Source organism: Acomys minous, assembly GCF_964271855.1.
Source record: "Acomys minous genome assembly, chromosome: 1".
NCBI lineage: Eukaryota > Metazoa > Chordata > Mammalia > Rodentia > Muridae > Acomys > Acomys minous.
This window is the reverse complement of record NC_140483.1, coordinates 32,282,265-32,302,358: the sequence shown is the minus strand read 5'-3', so window position 1 is coordinate 32,302,358 and position 20,094 is coordinate 32,282,265. Positions and strand designations below refer to the sequence as shown.

The window sequence follows — 20,094 nt, the reverse complement described above, 5'->3', positions numbered from 1 at the left end:
CTGGCCTCGAACTCACAGTGATCTGCCTGCCTTTGCCTCCCGAGTGCTGGGATTAAAGGTGTGCGCCACCACCGCCTGGCATGGGATGCTATCTTTAAATAAATAAATCCAAAGAAGATTGTTTAAATTTACATTTGAAACTCAATTAAAATGAAATACAGCAAGTCACACTAGTGAGTAATATCTAACCATAGTATACAGGGAGATTTACTACAGCTAATAAAACTTGACAAAAAATATCAACTATATATTAGCAAATCTTGGATGGGATTGCAACTCAATGGCAGAGCACCTATTTATGATCAACAAGGCCCTGAGATCAATTTGCAGCAACACACAGCAATGTATCTACATTAGCAAATCAAAATCAGCTATTTGCCAGACTTCTGAAGAAAAAGTGCTATCCACAGTCTGACTCAGCTGTGGATGTTATGTGCAACAATACTACCCAGTTGGGCAAGTGAGTCTATTGGTGCAATAGTGGCAAGTCTGTTATTAGGGTAACCAACCACTTTCTAGTTATATTTGTTGCCTGGTCGAAAGGAAGAAATTCAAATCTGGACGTGCAAACCAGGTTAAAAGTTCACAACTGAGGTGGGGATAGGCCATAGAGGGAAAAGTATTACAGTTCTTTGGCTAAGTGGACATGATGTAGCTGTCAAATTGCTTTCTAAATCATTGTGCTCACAAATTATTGCTACTGTCTGTCAGCTATGGTAAGAATAGCTTTATGCCTTAATCAGCAGTGTTTCATTAAGTATTCAAAGTACTGAAAATAAATGACTTTTGAGTGCCCAGCCATAAATGGGACAAGCTCAGGAACAGCATAGAAGAAGGAACAGAAAGAAGCTCAGAGCCAGAGCTGGAGTTTGGAATGGAACACTTACTTTTGGGCATTACATGGCTATAGTACCCTTGAGCCCACAGAAGCTGTCATTACTTGTACAAGACTGTCAGGAGATCATGAGGCCCCACACATCCCTGAGGATTTATATGCAGTTAAAGATTGATAGGGAAGGAGAGATGTTTTCATCAGTGTTTTAGTCACTGGTGAGGTGCCCAAATACTTGTAAACAACCCCAATGAAAGAAATGGAGCCAGCTGAGAAGAGGGAAAGGAATGATGAAAGTAGGAAAAGGGCAAGAGGGAATAATGAGGAGGGGATGTGATTGTGATCAAAATAATTATGGAAATGTCATATTGAAACTCAGTATTATGAATACCAATAAATATACATAGTATTAATATTATATAATAATCATACTCAGATTATAAGCTATTGATATAATTTAAATTTTAAATGATATTTATATGCATAAATTCATAAGCAAATCTATCTCTTTACATATAAATATTTTAATTGTAATTAATATATTATAAATCAGATACATAAGAGTCAAATCACTTAATAAACACACACACATACACACACACACAAAAAAAATGGTACATAACAACCAATGTGAATTATGTAGAGAATGCAAAGCTAGTTCAACATTGGATGGGGGGAAAAGCCAATTTGGTCCATAATATTAACAAATTAAAAAGTAAAGACCCAGGATCACATCAATTGATGCAAAATACGTAAAATCAAAATCTAACTTGGCCTCGTTGACAGTTACCTGTAAGATAAAACTTTTAATTCCTTTAACGTTTCTAAATTTAAGTTTTTATTTTCTTTAGAATATCAAACATAGGTGCTGTGTTAACATCACTTCCACATCTGCCTCTCCTCCCTCCAGCCAGACACACATTCACACAAGCACTGAGCACATTTAGTGTTGTTCTATATACCTGTGTTTAGGGCTGGCCACTTAGGATTGTATAACCTTGAAGGGTCTCATCCCTAGAGAAAAAACTGCTTTTTTTCAGTGATAAAATTTTTAATTAAAAAAAAAACAATATAAATGTCTTCTTAATTTTAGAAAGAAGGACCTTTGGTTGGTCACAATAACACAGCTCAGTGAGGTAGAATACACCTGCAACCACAACTATTAGGGAGGCATTAAGGCCAGCAGAGACAGTAGAAGAGCTGCCTGCCTCAAAATCCTAAAAACACTAAAAATTAAACAAAACCACCAAGATACATGTTATCTTAAATGTTAAAACAACAAGGCTAGCGAGATGGCTTAATGGCTAAGAGCACTGGTTGCTTTTCCAGAGGACACAGGTTCAATTCCCAGCACCCACATGGCAGCTCACAACTGTCTGTAACTCCAGTTCCAGGGAATCTGACACCCTCAAACATGCAGGCAAAACACCAATGAACATAAAATAAAATAAAATGTAAAAATTAATTAATTCATTAAACGTGAACACAGGTTCTATTCTCCATTTCGACAGGCTTATAGAAAATGGCATGTATTTCCATAAAGGAGCTTTTTCTATCACCTATATCATTTTACTGCTGTGGTTCCCTACATCTAAAAACACCACAGTACTGGACATTGTTTTCACTTGTCATATACCATATGCAGAGCTATATATACTTTTTATATATACTTATTAATGTAACAAAGATCCAGTGCAGTTTGGGAGTTTATTTTAAATACTATACTATTATTGTAAACACTATACCACATATGCCAAAAGAAATCTGTCCTTCAGTTAACCTGCCTGTGACAGTCACTGAACTATCTACGGTGTACTTCAGTTATTCCAATGTCATAAATGCCTTCAGTAACACCATCAGCCCACACTCTAACTTTAAAGTAAGGAAACTGAGGGTCAGAGAGATAAAAGGCTTTACTGTCCATTGAGGAGCAGTCCATCTGATATATATAAGTTCTAAATGCTTATTTCATCCATTTATATCCAAAACACATAAGATCTTACAACACATACAAATGAGAGGTGATTCTTTTTACAGTCAAATATAAAATTCAGAATATCATTTCAGAACAGATGTTTAATAAATAAACACAATTCATTTATTATTAGAGTGGAAAAATCTCCATAATAAGCAGCAATATGTTTTTCAGAACATTTGTTCAACATTACATCACATATGCTAATAGATATTATTTCAATTATTTGGACCTTACTAATTTTATTTTAGGAAATGCCAATCTAAAACTAGAAATAGTGGCTCATGCTTATAAGGCAGGCAAACTGCCATTAAGTTTGAGGCCAGCCTGGGCTACAAATGAATTCCAGGTCAGCTGGAGCTACAGAGTGAAAACTCTCTCCAAAAATAGGAAGAGACAGAGAGGCACAGATGGGGAGAAATGTGCATTTAATATATATATGTATGTTATCCCGCTATCAATATTATTTCCTAAATGACTTTATCATAGATAATGTTCATTAAGATTACTTTAAAATTAACATATGAGCATTTCTTTTATAACATTATTTTTTCTGCTTTTTGTTTATTTTTGCTTTACTTTGTGTAACTCCCTCAGACTGTTTCTTGTAGTTACCCACAAATCCCCAGAATAAGAGAATTCAAAGCCATTGATGTGTCCAGTGAGGCTGACTCAGATGACTTTTTAAGACTTAACCTCCTTTACAGAAACCCACCTACTTACCCAAATGTCTCATTTCTCTGACACACTGTATTCTCAAAGGTACCTAACTATGGAACAAGATCAATACATCCACTCAAGTAAATGTTGCATTTTTCAAGTTTCTATCTCTACGTTCTGTCATGCCTAAAACAAGTTTGTTTCCACCAATTTAACTGCATTTCACAATGCTTGCTTACCATGTTGAAAGTCTTAGGATCAATCTCCATCACACATAAAACCAGGTATGATACCACACACCTGCAACCCCAGTTCTTGTAAGACAGAGGCAGAAGGATCAAAAATCTAAGGCCATCTTTGCCTATACAGTGAATTGGAGGCCAGCCTGAGCTTCTAGACCTTGCCTAAAAAAAAAAAAAAAAAAAACCCACTTCTATATATTTTAACACTAGATAAAGTATAAATCATTTTTATAGGGAGGAATTATTTTTATGAAAAACAGGTTTCCAAATGTTGGGTAATGTACAGGGAGAGAGTTTGGTTGGTAAATTGCTGCTATGGATTCATAAGGACCTTGGTCCGCCCCCCAGCACCCATCCTAGTGCTGTGGAAATGGAGACGGAAGGCTTCCTGAGAATGCTGGCTGCCAGTCTACTGAATTGGCAAGCTCCAAGTTCAGCATGTAACTATGGGTCAAAAACTGAGGTAGAAGCAGACAAGGACAACACCTGAGTCTGACCTCTGGCCTCAACATACACACACATGTACACTCCACATACATGAACATGCATGTGTATGTGCACTCCCAACAAAATACTGAACAAGCAATAAGATAGACAAAATTCCATCATTAAATATCATTTATATTCTTCCCTCACTATATTTAAAAAGACTTTTTGTCATATATCCTTTTAGGATAAGCCTATTGATTTCATTTGTTAAATTTCCAGTATATTAAAACAATCTACTTGTTAGGAGAATGTGCCTCTCTTGTAGGTCACTTGATAGTGTTTTCTTAAAGTACTCAACAAAAGGAAAAAAAGAGGGGTGATGGAAGGTGGAAGGAAAATCAAACAAAAATTATAACACCTTTTGGAAATGTAGCAAGAGCCACTGAAATCTTAAACACAGCCACTGCGGAGAACCCCAATTATACCTCTTACTGGAAAACCCACCCCACAACTGAGAATGACTTGATCGTCCCTAAGGCCCTCCTTCTCTAGTAGCCCCTATGCTGAACCAGTTCAAGTCTGCTCGTACTGGCTCAACCTGGAATTCTTTCTGTGGTAAAGCCACAAATCCCAGTGTGGCCAGAGTGGAAATGCCTAAGTAAAAGGGAATTCCAGGCTGCAGTAGTTGAGAGGAGAGGAACAGACTGAATCTGTCCCTTTTGCTGGTGACACAGCACTTATTAAACATCTCCACCTGGATGTCTCACAGGATATTAAATTCATATGTCCAAAACTCTATCCTGCATCAGCTCAAAATTTTTCTCCCTGAAACTCGGTCACTGAAGGGATCAACAGTCACCAAGTCACCTGGAAGTGATCCTTCAGTGGCTCCTCTCCACCTAAGAATGGAAGCACTAAGTTCCAGAACGGAATAAAAGATCTTATTCCAAATAATGTTCTGAGACAGTCTGATTCCCGGTAACATAGCATGGTGTACCAGATTATGAATTTACCCAGATTTTCCTCTGACTAAAACAGCTTTCAATGGCCCAGTAAATTTCAAAATCTTGATTTTTTTCAGGAGTCAGTTACACATTTGTTCATTTATTCATTCATTCATTCATTCATTCATTCACATATATTTCCTTAAAAATTAAGCAAACTATCCACCCAAATATAATACACTAGACCAGTGGTTCTCAGCCTTCCTAATGCTGTGACCATTTAATACAGTTCCTCATGTTACGGTGATCATGGCCAACCATGAAATCATTTTCATAGCTACTTCATAACTGAAATTCTTCTATTGTTATGAATCATAAGGTAAATATCTGTGGTTTTTAATGGTCTTAGGTGATCTCTGTGAAAGGGTCGTTCAACCCCCAAAGGACTCATATTCCACAGTTTGAGAACCACTGGACTAGATATGAAAAAATGGGGAGTTAGTTAAAAACAATAGTTACTGTCAACTAAGCAGTTATCGAGTGATGATCCCTGTGCTAAGGACTTTGCATGATTAACATGTGGTCATTCTGACGTCTCTTTGAGATGGTATAATAAAGTCTTCACTTCAGGAATAAGAGACAGTTTACCTAAGGTTATACATACAGGAAAGTGTGTACAGCAGAGTGTGCTGGTACACAAACTGAACAGTTCTGACTTTAATATTTGAGAAAATGTGAAAAAAAGTAATTTCTGGAAGGACACTCGACATAACTTGGTGTTTTCCCCCAGGAGTCTGGATTAAACCTGTTTGAGCACAAACTATTTCTGAGACCATCCAATAAGTCTTAGAATAAAAGAAGGAGCTCTAACATCGAGTTCCAAATCACTCTGAAACTAGATCTAAGCCATTTTCCTTTGAATCCTTTAAAAGTGAATCCTTGAATCCTTTGAATCCTGCCTACATCCAGAATTTCAGAGGCAATCTTTACTACATTGGATGTTCATTTAATTCCTTCTTTCGACCAGTGCTATCCAATCTGTACAAAACTCCACTCAGTGTCTGAGTCACAGGAAGAGGGCAGTCTGGCCTCTTTGGAGTAGTCTGGCTTGAGGTGGAGATAATAATCTCAGCTCCTACAATGACTAGTCACATGGATTTTAGTAAATATTCAAGTTCTCTGTATTCTAATGTTATGTTTTTACTATACCTGTTGATTAATCAATAATCTATTGTTCACACACAGCTTTCCATGTTTTCTTTAATATAGATTATGGTACTAAAGTTAGAAATCACTTTTTCATAATTACAATGCATTTAAATCAGTTTCACATTTAGAGTAGCTGAATGTTAACAAGGACCTAATTTAATTTTTTACTTTACATAAAAGTCTTGTTATTACTAACAAAACTCTAATAGAACTTACCATAGTCACACAACATTAGCAATTTTTAATTATAAAATATATAGTTAATACTTTGATGTGCATATAAGCATTCATGGTAGGGGAAGGAGGGAATGAAGGAGGAAGGGTGGGCAGAGATAGACACACGGGACTCTTATGTGAGCTAGTAAACGCTAACAACTTTTCTCAGTTCTCCGGGAGTCAGAATCCACATTACTGACTGTCAACAGAAGTATGACAACACATGTTCTGCATAGTTCCATTATATATCTTTGAAAATACCGAACCCGTTGGCAGTGCTAACAAGAAAAGAGGGCAGGAAGGATAAGCAGATGAGAGAGAAAAAGGGAAAGCCCATAAAGTATTAAAAGATGTTCAGAAGGCTGAAGCTTTGGATGATGCTCATACAACATTCTTTACAATACGCTTCAAGACTATTCCATGGAGCAATAAAACCAGATGAAAACTACCAGCTAAAATAATGTAATACAAGATACAAGCCAAGGCCAGTTCAAAGGACCTAACATATAAGGCCTAATTGAACTATGACATTTCTTTTTAGTATGGAATTGAATAGATAGCTCCTGTACGCACTTGCAGATCTTGTCATGTTGCATTTTGCTTATTACAGTTACAAGGCAGAAAATATTACAAAATTTGGGAGATTGGGAGAAATAACAAAAACACATGAAGGATTTTACACACTAAAAATAGACATTTTAGAAACTGACACTATTAGAATCTACATTATTTTCCAGTTGTCTTCTTCCTTTATTACAAAACAAAAATTATATTTCAGACAAAACAGGACTAACATGCATACATACTCACAAAGATTGATGTGGATTAATTAATTAATATTGCAAATAGAAATCACCATTAGATACACTTGATTTTTTTTAACTTTATAAGCACAGAATATTTCTGTGTCTTTATTTTAGGGAGGTGATGTTGGCTTTTATTGTTGCTCTTTGTTTCAAATAGTTGTAGATAAAAACAGAAGACATTACCTTTTACTGATTAATATTTCTATTAAGTATGACATACTCTACAGGTACCTCAATCCAGGCTTATTTAGACAAACAATAATTTGTATATTGCCAAAATTGGCTGGCTTCAAATACTACTTGATTTTTTTAAAGGAATTTCATTGCTTTTTGTTGTAACATAATGGAGTATATTTGCATTAAAAATGAAAGGTAGCTATAACTAAGTTGGTAGGTAGAGGGCTTGGTTGCCATGGACACAAGTGGGGGATCATTCTTAGCTCTTAATCAGTGTGAATCCACCCTGGGATACATGAGACTCTATCAAAAAAGAGGGAGGGAGGGAGGGGGAGGGCTTATTCAGAAGACAATGTTACTGCACAAAAGAAAAAACATCCTACCTGTTTCAACCTCATGAAGAAAGTCTCTGTAAAAGTCTTCCTGCTGAAATACCAAAACCTTTCATTTGCAGGGTACACACGAACTACTGTCTCCAGGAGAAAGCGGACTGGCTCCACCACCTCAGTGACTACCATGTCCACTGCCACAGTCATGTATACCCTTTTATCTACAACAGAAAATTTCTGGGTATTATTATTTCTTGATTATTAAAAAAACAAATTCTACTAAGTTATATATGAATTACAGTTCTAGACAAGCACATTTCCTTCTCTCGGTATATATATTTTTTAAATACTTCCTAACCATTGACTAAATAAGTAATCAAGTATTCCAGGAATGTTCCTCAGGCACTAATTATTCTATCATAACCAAGTATCTGTATCTCCTGACACATGTGTTTTTCCATTCTCTAAATCAGACCCTTAATATGAGAAATGCTGTGGAGAAATTGGGAAAGGCCCTGGGCTGGATTCTCAGCAACAAAAATATAAATAAATAAAATGTTGAAAATAACTTTTACTTTAAAATTATCAGGTTTCTTAGACATCATTAGAAAATTACAGGTGCATTCTTTCAACCTAAAGTAGAAATGGCAGAAACTGGTAGGTCTGTGTGGTAGTTTCAAAATAGAGGAGAAACTCAGCCCTCTAGTGTTAAAGCTGTACAGTAGAGTACTGCTGATATAAACATCTCCGTGTGACGTGAACTAAGAGGAAAACACCTCTGAAGAATTGTCAGTACTTTCACTGTTCATGATATATATATATATATCTTTGAAAAAAAATAAACTGAGCTGTGGAAATGGCTCCATAGGTAACAACACATTGTACAAGTGGGTGGAGGAAAATCTCCTGCAAGGATATAAAAAGCCAGGCACAATTGTGCATACCTACACCATACTATGGTGGGGCAGAGACAAGAGCATCACTGGGGCTTGCTGGCTGCCAGCCTAGCTCCACGTTCAGTAAGAATTCCTGTCTCAGGAGAACAAGGCAGCAAAGTGACAGACATCCTGTTCTGGCATCTACATATGCACTTGCTTTCTTATGTATGTATGTGATGTGTTCAAGTGCGTACATGTTTATAAATGGGGGATAGAGTATGCATTTTCATCTGTTTACATGTGTGCAGGAGTGGAACATGTGTGCTCATGTGTGTGCATGTTTATATATGAGGGACATTGTGTCCATGTGTGTGCATGTCTGTATGTGGGAGAGAATGTATGTTCATGTGTGTTTGTGTTTATATGTACGGGAGGGAGTATGTGTGTTCATATTTACATGTTGGGAAGCATGTGTGTTCAATATGTGTGTGCATGTTCACATGTGGGGAGAAGGGAGCATGTGTGTTCATATGTGTGCATATTCAGGTACATATGTTCATTTGCTTTGAGCATGGAGGACAAAGGAGCCCTTTTTTGCATTATAATTTTTTTATTAATTCATTCATATTACATCTCAATTGTTATCCATCCCACCTCTTGTATCCTCCCATTCCTCCCTCCCTCCCACTTTCACCCTATTCCCCTCCCATATGACTGTGACTGAGGGGGACCTCCTCCCCCTCTATATGCTCATAGGGTATCAAGTCTCTTCTTGGTAGCCTGCTATCCTTCCTCTGAGTGCCACCAGGCCTTTCCATCAAGGGGATGTAGTCAAATATGGGGCACCAGAGTTCATGTGAAAGTCAATCCCTGCTCTCCACTTAACTGTGGAGAATGTCCTGTTCCTTGGCTAGATCTGGGTAAGGGTTTGATGCTCACTGCACACATTGTCCTTGGTTGGTGCCATAGTTTGAGCAGAAACATCTGGGCCCAGATCCGCCCATCATAGTGTTATTCTTGTAGGTTTCTAGGACCCTCCAGATCCTCCTGTTTTCCCATCTCCTATATTTCTCTCAGTACAGTCCCATTTACACTATGGAATACTACTCAGCTATTTTTTTTTTTTTTTGAGGCATACTCTCTCACTCAGCCCCAGCTCTTCAGCATGGCAAGTCTAGCCAGTTTCCTGCAGGGATCTCCTGTTCTTCTTCCAAGGCTGGAATTATGGTGGCTACCCATGCCCATCACTTATTGGATACTAAGAATCTGAATGACTGTCCTCTTCTTTGTTTAGCAAGAAATGCCTTAATTGCTGAGCTACTTTCCCAGCCAAGGCTGAGCTTTACATAAACTGTTTTGCTATGTTTTAACCCTCACTTTTAGACAACACAATATATAATCAAATGTATGTACTTTATGGAACTAGTGAACATCCACTCTTTACAAACAACAAAGAATAGTTATCCTTTTAATGTTCTTCACTGGAAGAGCCTAATCTCCTATTAGGAATCATTAATGCTTCCTGTCTCTAGCCAAAAGGCAACTGTGTGCATAAACTAAATAACTAAAAAAATATTTTAAATAAATAAAAACCTGAATAAAATTAAAGATAAAACTAATGTATTATATCCTGAACATACATATTTAACAGAATGACAATAAAGCATTTTCTGTAAAACTATAAATCAAGTAAAACTATAAATTGAGTTTAAGGGCAGATCAAAGTTCTAAAATCTAAACTGGATAAATAATGAAAATGTAAATAATCTACAATTCTTAGTTAAAATGGTAAAACAAGATTCACAACATTTTACAATTTTGGCTTACATATTTTATCATTATAAATAAATAGTCCACATGGCTTTTACAGGACTTGACTAATGAAGGCTTTCTTCACAAAAGCTTGAAAGGGAAAGAACTTGATAAATAGTCACCAACATTCTAAATAAAACCATCTTCAATTTAAATAAGCATCAACACTTCCTAAAAAATATAATAACACAAGAGTGTTCACAATAAAAAATCTGAGGCAATAAAGAAATATTTTAAGAAAAGTCACCTTTTGGGGTTTCTTCATTAAGTGCCAGAAATATTGGTGCATTGGGGTTCCACATGCCTGTGATGACATAAGCTCTGCCATCGTAACTCTTTCCCATGGATTCCTATAAAGTTCAAACATAACCATGGATACTATGCACAAGGAAAATTACCACACTTAAGCTATAGCCTTAACCATTTGAATTTATTAAAATGTGTATCTACACTCAAGTCTTATATTTTCCCATATAAAATCATTTCTTTGAGTATTGCTGTATCCTAGCTCTCCTCAAGCACAAGTTCAACATAAAGATATGTACTTCTTATATGAAAAGAGGCATGCCTATCTATGCTGAATCCCTAAACATAAAGTTGTAAAGTTACGTTATATGTGATCTTCTGCTTGCTGTCATAATATCTATATATAAAAGACCACAATACAAAATTACCTGCACTAGGTTCAATTCTTAGCATCAAAAAAGAAAGAAAAAAGAAAAACCATACACACACACACACACACACACACACACACACACACACACATACACACAATTACTTACAGAGTGGATTAATAGCAAATCACAGAAGGAAAAAGTAGTAATTTTCTTCCAATGTTCTACTATTTAATAGTATGTATGTATGTATGTATGTATGTATGTATGTATGTATGTATGTATGTATTTTGGAGACATAGTTTCTCTGTGTAGGCTTGGCTGTCCTGGACTCCCTTTTACTTTGTAGACCAGACTGGCCTTGAACTCCTTTGCCTCCCAAGTGCTGGGATTAAAAGCGTGCACCACCACACCCAGCTTTAATAATCTTACATTTTTACCTTACTTTCTGGCAGTAACGTCTTCAAACCTAATACCTTTAGTACCTATAACTCAATAATAAGTCACTTTGAGGAGACTGTTTATAATCAACAAATCTATCTCTATTTCTCTTTCATCTTTCATCTTCCACCATACTCACTTCCTTCTTCCCCACCCTACTGTCTTCACCTCTCTTTCCTTTTTCCTGCCTTCCCTCCCACTTACTTTTCTCCTTATCTCCTCCATTTTAATGTTTTTACTTGGCCAGCTATTGACTCCTACAGTGAAAGCAAGACCATGTACAAGTTGTGCACATATGCTGCAGAGAAAGTGAGACAAAACGGCACCTTCAAGAACATCACAGAGGTGTGTGTGTGAACACATGCAAATGCAAAAGAATGCTATCTACAGAACTTCCAGTTTTTTATTTCCTCATATTATGAACAGTGATAAAAGAACCAGACCAAGATAAAGAAAACTTTTCTTTATTAAACTTTTCTCCATTCCTCATAGACATTCCTCTGAATTCCTATAAAACTGTGCCAGTCACTTATTATATTTTTCTAGTATATTGCTATCAATCTGTATGGCAATCAAATTGTATGGCATATGGCCAAGAATCCTGCATTCCAGGGATGAAGTAATTGAAGACAGTTTGTAAAGGAAACACACATCTCACACACACACACACACACACACACACACACAGAGAGAGAGAGAGAGAGAGAGAGAGAGAGAGAGAGAGAGAGAGAGACAGACAGACAGACAGACAGACAGACAGACAGACAGACAGACACACACGTGTGCACACGCTCTCCTCTAGCTCTCTTACTAACTAGTCCCCATTCAGAACAGGAATGAGCTTCTTATGCAGCAGAAGCAGTCTGTTTCTGTGTGCTGAATGTTTGCTGTGCTTGCATAGAGAAAGATGAACTAGAGTAATCAAGATCTTTAACTAACAAATACAGAAAAGCAGGCAGTTAGCCATGGAAGCTTAACGGTTTCAGCAGGCTGTGACAAGCCACATATAAAGTAGCAGAAAACGATGAAGTTAAAATATAAAGAACAGCATTCAAGTGCACTAGGAAACTGTCAGAGAGAAATGAAGAAAAGAAACATCAAAAACTACTTTTATCCAGGCATACTTGTGCGTAACTACAATCCCAGTACTCAGGAAAGGATTCTGAGTTACAGCCAAACCTAGGCTACACAGCAGGATGTTCTCAAAACAATACCAAAACCTTTAAGCTTATGTATCATCCAGACCCAAAAAAAAAAAAAACAAAACAAAAAAAAAAAACTAGAGGCAGATGACAGGAAAGGAAGGAGAAACAGAAAAGCAAAGAAAGTAAGATCCACAAGACAAGGGAAAGGGCAAATAGAAGAAAAAGTAGCAGTTCATCACACACAGATGAACTCCTTCAGGACTATTTCCCTCCGTGGTTTCCACACACATACACATTCCAAATATACTGGATTGCAATATAGAATGTGGCTTTTTAAGCCAGTATCAGCATGTAGTTCATTATAAAGATCGACATACTATGGAGCATCTCTAAGGCTGGAATTTAACACTGTGTTCCAGTTCCATTGAACGTAGAGTTCCTGAGTTTTCTGGGTTTTGTGGTATTTTGCTGTTAGGCTTTTCCTATGTTGTTTCCTCTTGACCCTACAACTTCCCTGACCAAAAAAAAAATTTCTCACTATTAGCAGAATATTGAGTCTCTGTTAGTTGTACTCCTCACTCCCTCAACAAAACTAAAGTTTTGTTATGTGTGAATTTATTTGTGTACTAGTTCATATATAAATATAAATTAAACTATGTTTATGATCTTATGATCTATTAACAGGATGGGCATGTCCACCCTCAAGTCTCTCTCCTATGCCTTCCTTACTATGAAACTGCACCCTGCTAAACTATGAACCAGAATGGTCCTCTTCCCTCACATTGCGTATTGTATTCCCTTACATTATACTCTGTCATAACAACCAGCAAAGTAGCAAATGGTGTCATTTACGACTTTCCCTTTGACAAGATCTTAAACCAAAGTAATAGGTTTAATAAGTATAAAGTCTGAATTTACCTACTTAGAAAATATGCATAGGAAAGAAAAGTCATTACTTAAAAATTGTTCAACACCCTCAAGAGTTAAATGGTGCAAAGAAACTATTGCACCATTGGGGCTATCTTTCAGGGTGGGTCATTCTACAGTTTGTCAGTTCAACATCTCGGTAGAAGTATGGATTACTCTTCTCCACTGGTATCTTGCATAATTAGACTATAGGCCCATGTAATGCGAGATAATTCATGTCTGGTGCCCATGAGACGAAAGGTCAGAAATACTAAAGGAAAAATTACTACTATCACTTTTTAAATCAATATAGCTTAACTCTTTTCTAAACCGTTATTGTTATACCGATAGATAAGTGTAACTCTCTATCCTCATCAAAGAGGCTTCTTTTTGTAGTATATGGAAAGTATTACAAAGATCCACACCTGGCCAAGATGCAGAGAACAAATGACCATAGGGTGCACACCCCTAAATGGAATATCTACAACACAAGCCCTAGACCTAAGGCTCAGAGAACATCAAGAGAAACAAAGAGGAAAGATTCTAAGAGCCAGAGTACCATTAGGCTTGACAAATATGCTACATCTATGAAAACACAACACTAAGGTTGCCGAAAAAGAGATTTGCAAAATGACCACACCACTAGAGGTGCCACTGGAGAAGGAGGAAATTTCACGAGGTCCTGTCTACCCCTAGACGAAGAATAGTAGGTAGTCAATGGTTGCTATGAAAGAGAAAAATCACTGTTTTCCAGGAGTGTATCTCCTGATACATTATCCAATATCAAGTGATCATCCCTAAACATAAGTACATATACTAACAACTCAGAAGACTGTGAGGTATATGTGTGTGTGTGTATATTACAATAACAATTACAGAAGAGATCATGAATCCAAGATGGAGTGGGAGGAAGAGGGGTAGAAATTATATAAATTCAGTGTACACATATGTGAAATTCTAAAAATAATTTTATCATATAAATTGTTCAGTGTGAATAGAAAAGTTTCACAGACTGTTAATGTAACACACATATCTTTTCAAAGTCTGTTAAAATAAATGAAGTGGCAGAAAAAATTTTTTCAGTTTCACATGACATTTGAGTATGTAACAGGAGCTGTGTTGGTTAACAGAGCAAGAGTATTAACATCTTACTCTAAAAATCAAAACCAAAATTATTTAGGCAAAATTACAAAAAGTGTAACTTTTGCTTATTACAAAGAACAACCTGTCAATAACCAGAACTATCTCCTCAGTTTCAATACTGAATTCCTTTTTATTAGACAAATTCTAGCCAAAGGTCAGTGACCACATATTAAGATATCATGAAGATTAATAACACAAGATAACAGTAAATCACAGCTATTGATAATTAAAAATGCAAAGCCTAACACTCACTGCTCAACTGTTTGTTGTGCAGTGAGCCCACTTCTCTCTCTAGGAACATGAATATGACAGCGATGACTCAAAGGTGTGACTTAGGAGCCTCAGAGGGTCACACAAGTTTTATAACTCTATAATCTGATTTTAGCTTTTGTGGGGGGAACCTCTAGCAATGATTCTTCTTAACCCTTTAGATTCTGAACGAGCTAACTAGAACTTTATATCTTAATAGTTTTCCAATTCCTCAGTACTCTCAAAATGATCTTCTCATTGAATTCTCATGGATCCAAAATGCTATGGCTTGCTTTTGGAAAGCCAACATTGTAGAGAAGGGTAAAAGAGAGATGGATCAATAACTAATTTATGCTTACACGTTCGATATTAACTGGCTGTCCTCACCTGACCTCCCAAGGCAGTCTTTCCTCTCAATGTCCATGGCACACTATACACTGGAGAAAGCATTTAACCACTGCTGCAAGTATACACTTAAAGGGCCTGATTCCATCACAAGACAAAGTGCCCACAGCCACTAAGAACTATACTTTACACCTATACAACTATACTTTACCTAAAACCCCAATACTTCGTACAATGTTGGCATACAACTAGGTACTCAAAATTTTGAACAAAGCATTGCAGTATTGCTATAAAATTAGTGCTAATTTAAGTTCCACGAAATAATTAAAAGAAAAACTTCCCACAGTGATATTTAATTACATTTATGAGACACAGTTGACAGAAAATATATATAATGTAAAAATATAAACTCACAAAATAAGGAATTTTATCCTTACCCTGATATATTTCTGTAACTCTAAATCACAGAATGAATGCTAACTGGTGGCAACAATTGAAGGCATTTCTGTTCAAGAGTTAAGATGCCTTGCTACTTCACAACAACAACACCCAAGTGTATATAATTAATACTTGTTTGTTTGTTTGTTTTTTATTTTTGAGGCAGGGTTCTCTGTGTAGCACATCGGGTGTCTTAGAACTCACTCTCTAGACCAGGTTGGCCTCGAACTCAGAGATCTGCTTGCCAAGTGCTGGGATTAAAGGTGTGTGCCACCACCACTTGGCTCATTAATCTTTTAATAGCATTTCTTAAAGAAATCTAGCCAGTTTCCATTGCTAAGGACAAACTCAAGGGAAATGCTTCTGAGGAAACAATGTCATCACAGAGCTACAGCTGACAGTGCTTTAACTAAATGAGAAGTGGGATGCGCACTCTGCTGCTTTAGTCTCAAGGAAAAGACACCTTCCTAAGAAACTAAACAGATGAAGGAGACAGGCACTGTCACAGCTGCGTCCTTTTATGTGCTTTCTCCTATTGTCTACATAGAAACTTTCTTAATCTTTCCTGCATCCGCAATTTTAACTTTGAGTTTCCTATTTTAATATTGCCATCACAAAATTAAAATAAACAACTGACATGACAAAATTTTAAAATAAAATATAAAATAACTGTCTTCTGTACTTGATTAGGATGCTTAAGGTTGTCATTACCATATCCAGTAAATGCATGTCACTGTTCTTCACGTTTCGACCTGGGCTTAATAACATTCCAAAACATCTGAAAATGTTGGGGAAAAGAAAAGGAAAAATAAGGTATCAAGAAGAATACAGAAGCCCAGTGAGCTAAAAGCCTATTCATAATAACTTTACAATCTGAGTTTTGTACTCACAAATCGGTTTGCTTTTTCTAGAACACAATAAATAAGAAACCAAGATCCATGCAAAATTATATACAAATCATAAAAATAAGTAGTCAAAATTCTTAGGTCTTTATTTCACATATAAAAATAACCAAGTTTGTGGACAAATGGATTGAACTAGAAATGATCATAATGAGTGAGTTAACCCAGAAGAAGAGAGACTCAAATGGTATATATTCACTTATATCTGGACACTAGCCCAAGGGATATATCCCATGAAAGTTCACTTACCAGGAAAGTGGGACAGAGGGGAGGACATCCTATTGGGAATCTAGGTGAGAGAAGCATGGGAGAATAGGGAAATAGAAGGATCCAGAGGGTCCTAGAAACCTACAAGAAGAACATTATGATGGGTGGATCTGGGTCCAGGGGTCCTGCTCAAACTATGGCACCAACCAAGGACAATACGTGCAGTCAACTTCGAACCCCTACCCAGATCTAGCCAATGGACAGGACATTCTCCACAGTTGAGTGGAGAGTGAGGACTGACTTTCACACAAACACTGGCGCCCCATATTTGACCACGTCCCCTTGATGGAAAGGCCTGGTGGCACTCAGAGGAAGGATAGCAGGCTACCAAGAAGAGACTCGATACCTTGTAAGCATGTAGCGGGGGGAGGTCTCGCTCAGTCACAGACATAGGGGAGGAGAGTAGGGGGAAAGTGGGAGGAAGGGAGGAATGGGAGGATACAAGGGATGGGATAACAATTGAGATGTAATATGAATAAGTTAATAAAATATAAAACAAAAAACAAAAAAGTAACCAAGATCAGAAATAGCCCTAAAAGTGATACTAAATTATTAATATGATAGTAAAAGTAAATAGAAAAATAAAAGATATTATTTGCCTTGTAGTTATTCCAAAACGATGGGTCATAATTAATCGACCCAGGTAAGATTTTTTTAACTATTTTTAAAATATGAAAAAGACACTGTGGTCTCTCTGTATCAAGCTAGATTAACAAAATAAAATTTTAGTACCCTGATCCTTAAGAGTCATGTCCAACACATAGCATGTTAGCATTATTATACTCAGTTGAGAGAACATCAAGTTACATGAGCTTCATTACTAACTGTGCTATCATGCTGGTGACAGTATTATCCAGAACATAATTAGTAATTATTACTCACCACCAATGTTTCTTGGTGCTAATGTAGCTTCACGAATCTTACCAACGCTACTTTATTTGAAAAGAGTGTTTTGTTTTGGTTTGGTTTTTGGTTTTTCAAGGCAAGGTTTCTCTGTGTAGCCCTGTCTGTCCTGGACTCACTTTGTAAACCAGGCTAGCCTCGAACTCACAGTGATCTGCCTGCCTCTGCCTCCCAAGTGCTGGGATTAAAGGCATGTGCCACCACTGCCCAGCTGAAAAGAGTTTTTATAAACTCTAAATTTCAGCTTTTCTAAATTTCTAGGCTATAACTAGCTCCACTTTATGGGTAAGCAAAGCCACATCCAGATCAGTTAAACAATACACTCAATTTTATATTGCTAGTAAATAGGTCTTGAAACTCAGTAAGCCCTGTGCCCTGTCCTGAGCATCACTCTGCTAATGCACATTCACACTTAACAGAGTGCTTTAACCACAGGAACCCCAAAATATAAAAATATGCCATGTAGAATTTTACATAAAAAATAAAGTAAAGAATATAACTAAATCAAACACTTTTAAAATTTAGGGGGAAATGTCAGGAGTTAAAGCGTAGCACTGCTTTGTTCTCTCCAGCATCTCCTGTCGTGTGCCTGGCATACACAAGGTCCTAGGTTTGATCTATAACAACATTTAAAAACTAAAGTGTTGATTTTTATACTGACAGCTGGCTAGTCAACACTTAACCTGCCCCTTCCTGTCTTCAAAGGCCTGCTTTCCTAGCAACAGTCTTCTACACAGGTGTGACTCCAGGAAATCATGCTTATACTCTGGGTGAGGATTGAGAATGCCTTGTTCACAGCTTGCTTTCGGTGTCCAGCAAAGACCATGCCTACAGCCATCAATAAAGCTTATAAACTCAGGTAGTCACTCTCCATACCAAATATTGGACCATTGGGAATAAAACAAAAAGCAATTTGTTCTAATATTCAAAAATTTAAATTTAATTCTATGATTTGCTGTATTAGTTTTTCTACTGTTGTCTTATTTTGTGCTAATAATAATTAATAATGTAACTGGTGTTCATGTATTCATTTTGTGTCCTAAGATCAATCAAGGTGGGTTTACCTCATGCTCTCTTGCCTGCTCTGCTCTCTCCAACATCTCCTTGGGTTAAAAACACGCTCTTGAATTTTAAGTTTTTTTAAGTTACAAAAAGTACTATGCCAGGCATGGTGGCGCATGTCTTTAATCCCAGCACTCGGCAGACAGAGGCAGGCGGATCTCTGTGAGTTCAAGATCAGCCTGGTCTACAAAGAGCATTCTAGAACATCCAGGGCTACACACAGCAACCCTGTCTCGAAAACAAAAAACAAAACACACACAAAAAAGTACTATATTCTTTTTAATCTATTTCTCAAGGGTCCTGCCTAAACCAATGCTGCCAACAGTTTTTAATATATCCTCTTTTCTTTTAATTGTTTTGGAAAACATAAAGTACCGTACTATTACTTCTCAATCACTTGGACACAAATAGTAAAACTACAATTTTGACATTATCTTAGCATAATAATCCTATATTACAGTTTGCAACAAAAAGAGCCTTGAAAGTTCAGACCTCCCTTAAGTAGTAATACTCATCACCTAGTTCGGTAATCTTTGATGCACCACTCCTTTCCTGGCTTATAAATAAAGCTCACTGCCACCAGCCAGCAGCATGGCATTTGAGAAAGCACCTAACTAATACCCTTGGGACTCCGCTTTTCCTTCTAGCAAACTAGAGGTACAATATAAGAACTTTAGTTCCTCCAGCAATAAAATTACACATTTTTTAATCAAGCTCTATTAGTCAGTCCCAAAATTATACTTCATTCCCAAAGTTATAAAATACATAAGATTTCTTATGGACAACACAAAAATAGCTGTTAGAAGTATGTCAGGAATTAGCACACATATTATTAGTGACACAACACCTAATGTCATTATTAAATAGTTCTCTGTAGATTTCAACGCATTTAACTTTCTTTAATTAATTCCATGAGCAAAGTTGAAAAGGAAATTGTTGTCTCACTTATGTTGTCAACGAATGCACAGTCCAACAGGAGAGAAAAATAAGCAAACACCCAATCATGTCATCTATGGTAAGATCTATGATGCCAGTAAATACAAAATGATTAACTGGTTGGTTTTAAGGATTTATTTTTATTATCAAAATATGTGGTGGGGGGGGTGGCAGGGGCTATGTGCTCATGGTGGTAGGTCCCCGAGCTGGAGTTACAGATGGTTGTGAGGC

The 20,094-nt window shown here is 36.8% G+C and overlaps 1 protein-coding gene across 2 annotated transcripts in view; it reads right to left on the bottom strand.

Annotated features, from left to right (window-relative positions):
• RABGAP1L (RAB GTPase activating protein 1 like) overlaps nt 1-20,094 on the bottom strand; it is a 573,647-nt gene that overhangs the window by 452,589 nt on the left and 100,964 nt on the right. For both annotated transcript variants that reach the window (XM_084782440.1, XM_084782439.1), the window contains exons 8-10: nt 16,505-16,571; nt 10,757-10,859; nt 7,874-8,040 (exon numbers count right to left, since the gene is read on the bottom strand). In XM_084782440.1, the coding sequence (XP_084638566.1) occupies nt 7,874-8,040; nt 10,757-10,859; nt 16,505-16,571 (337 nt within the window). The remainder of the gene's footprint in view (nt 1-7,873; nt 8,041-10,756; nt 10,860-16,504; nt 16,572-20,094) is intronic.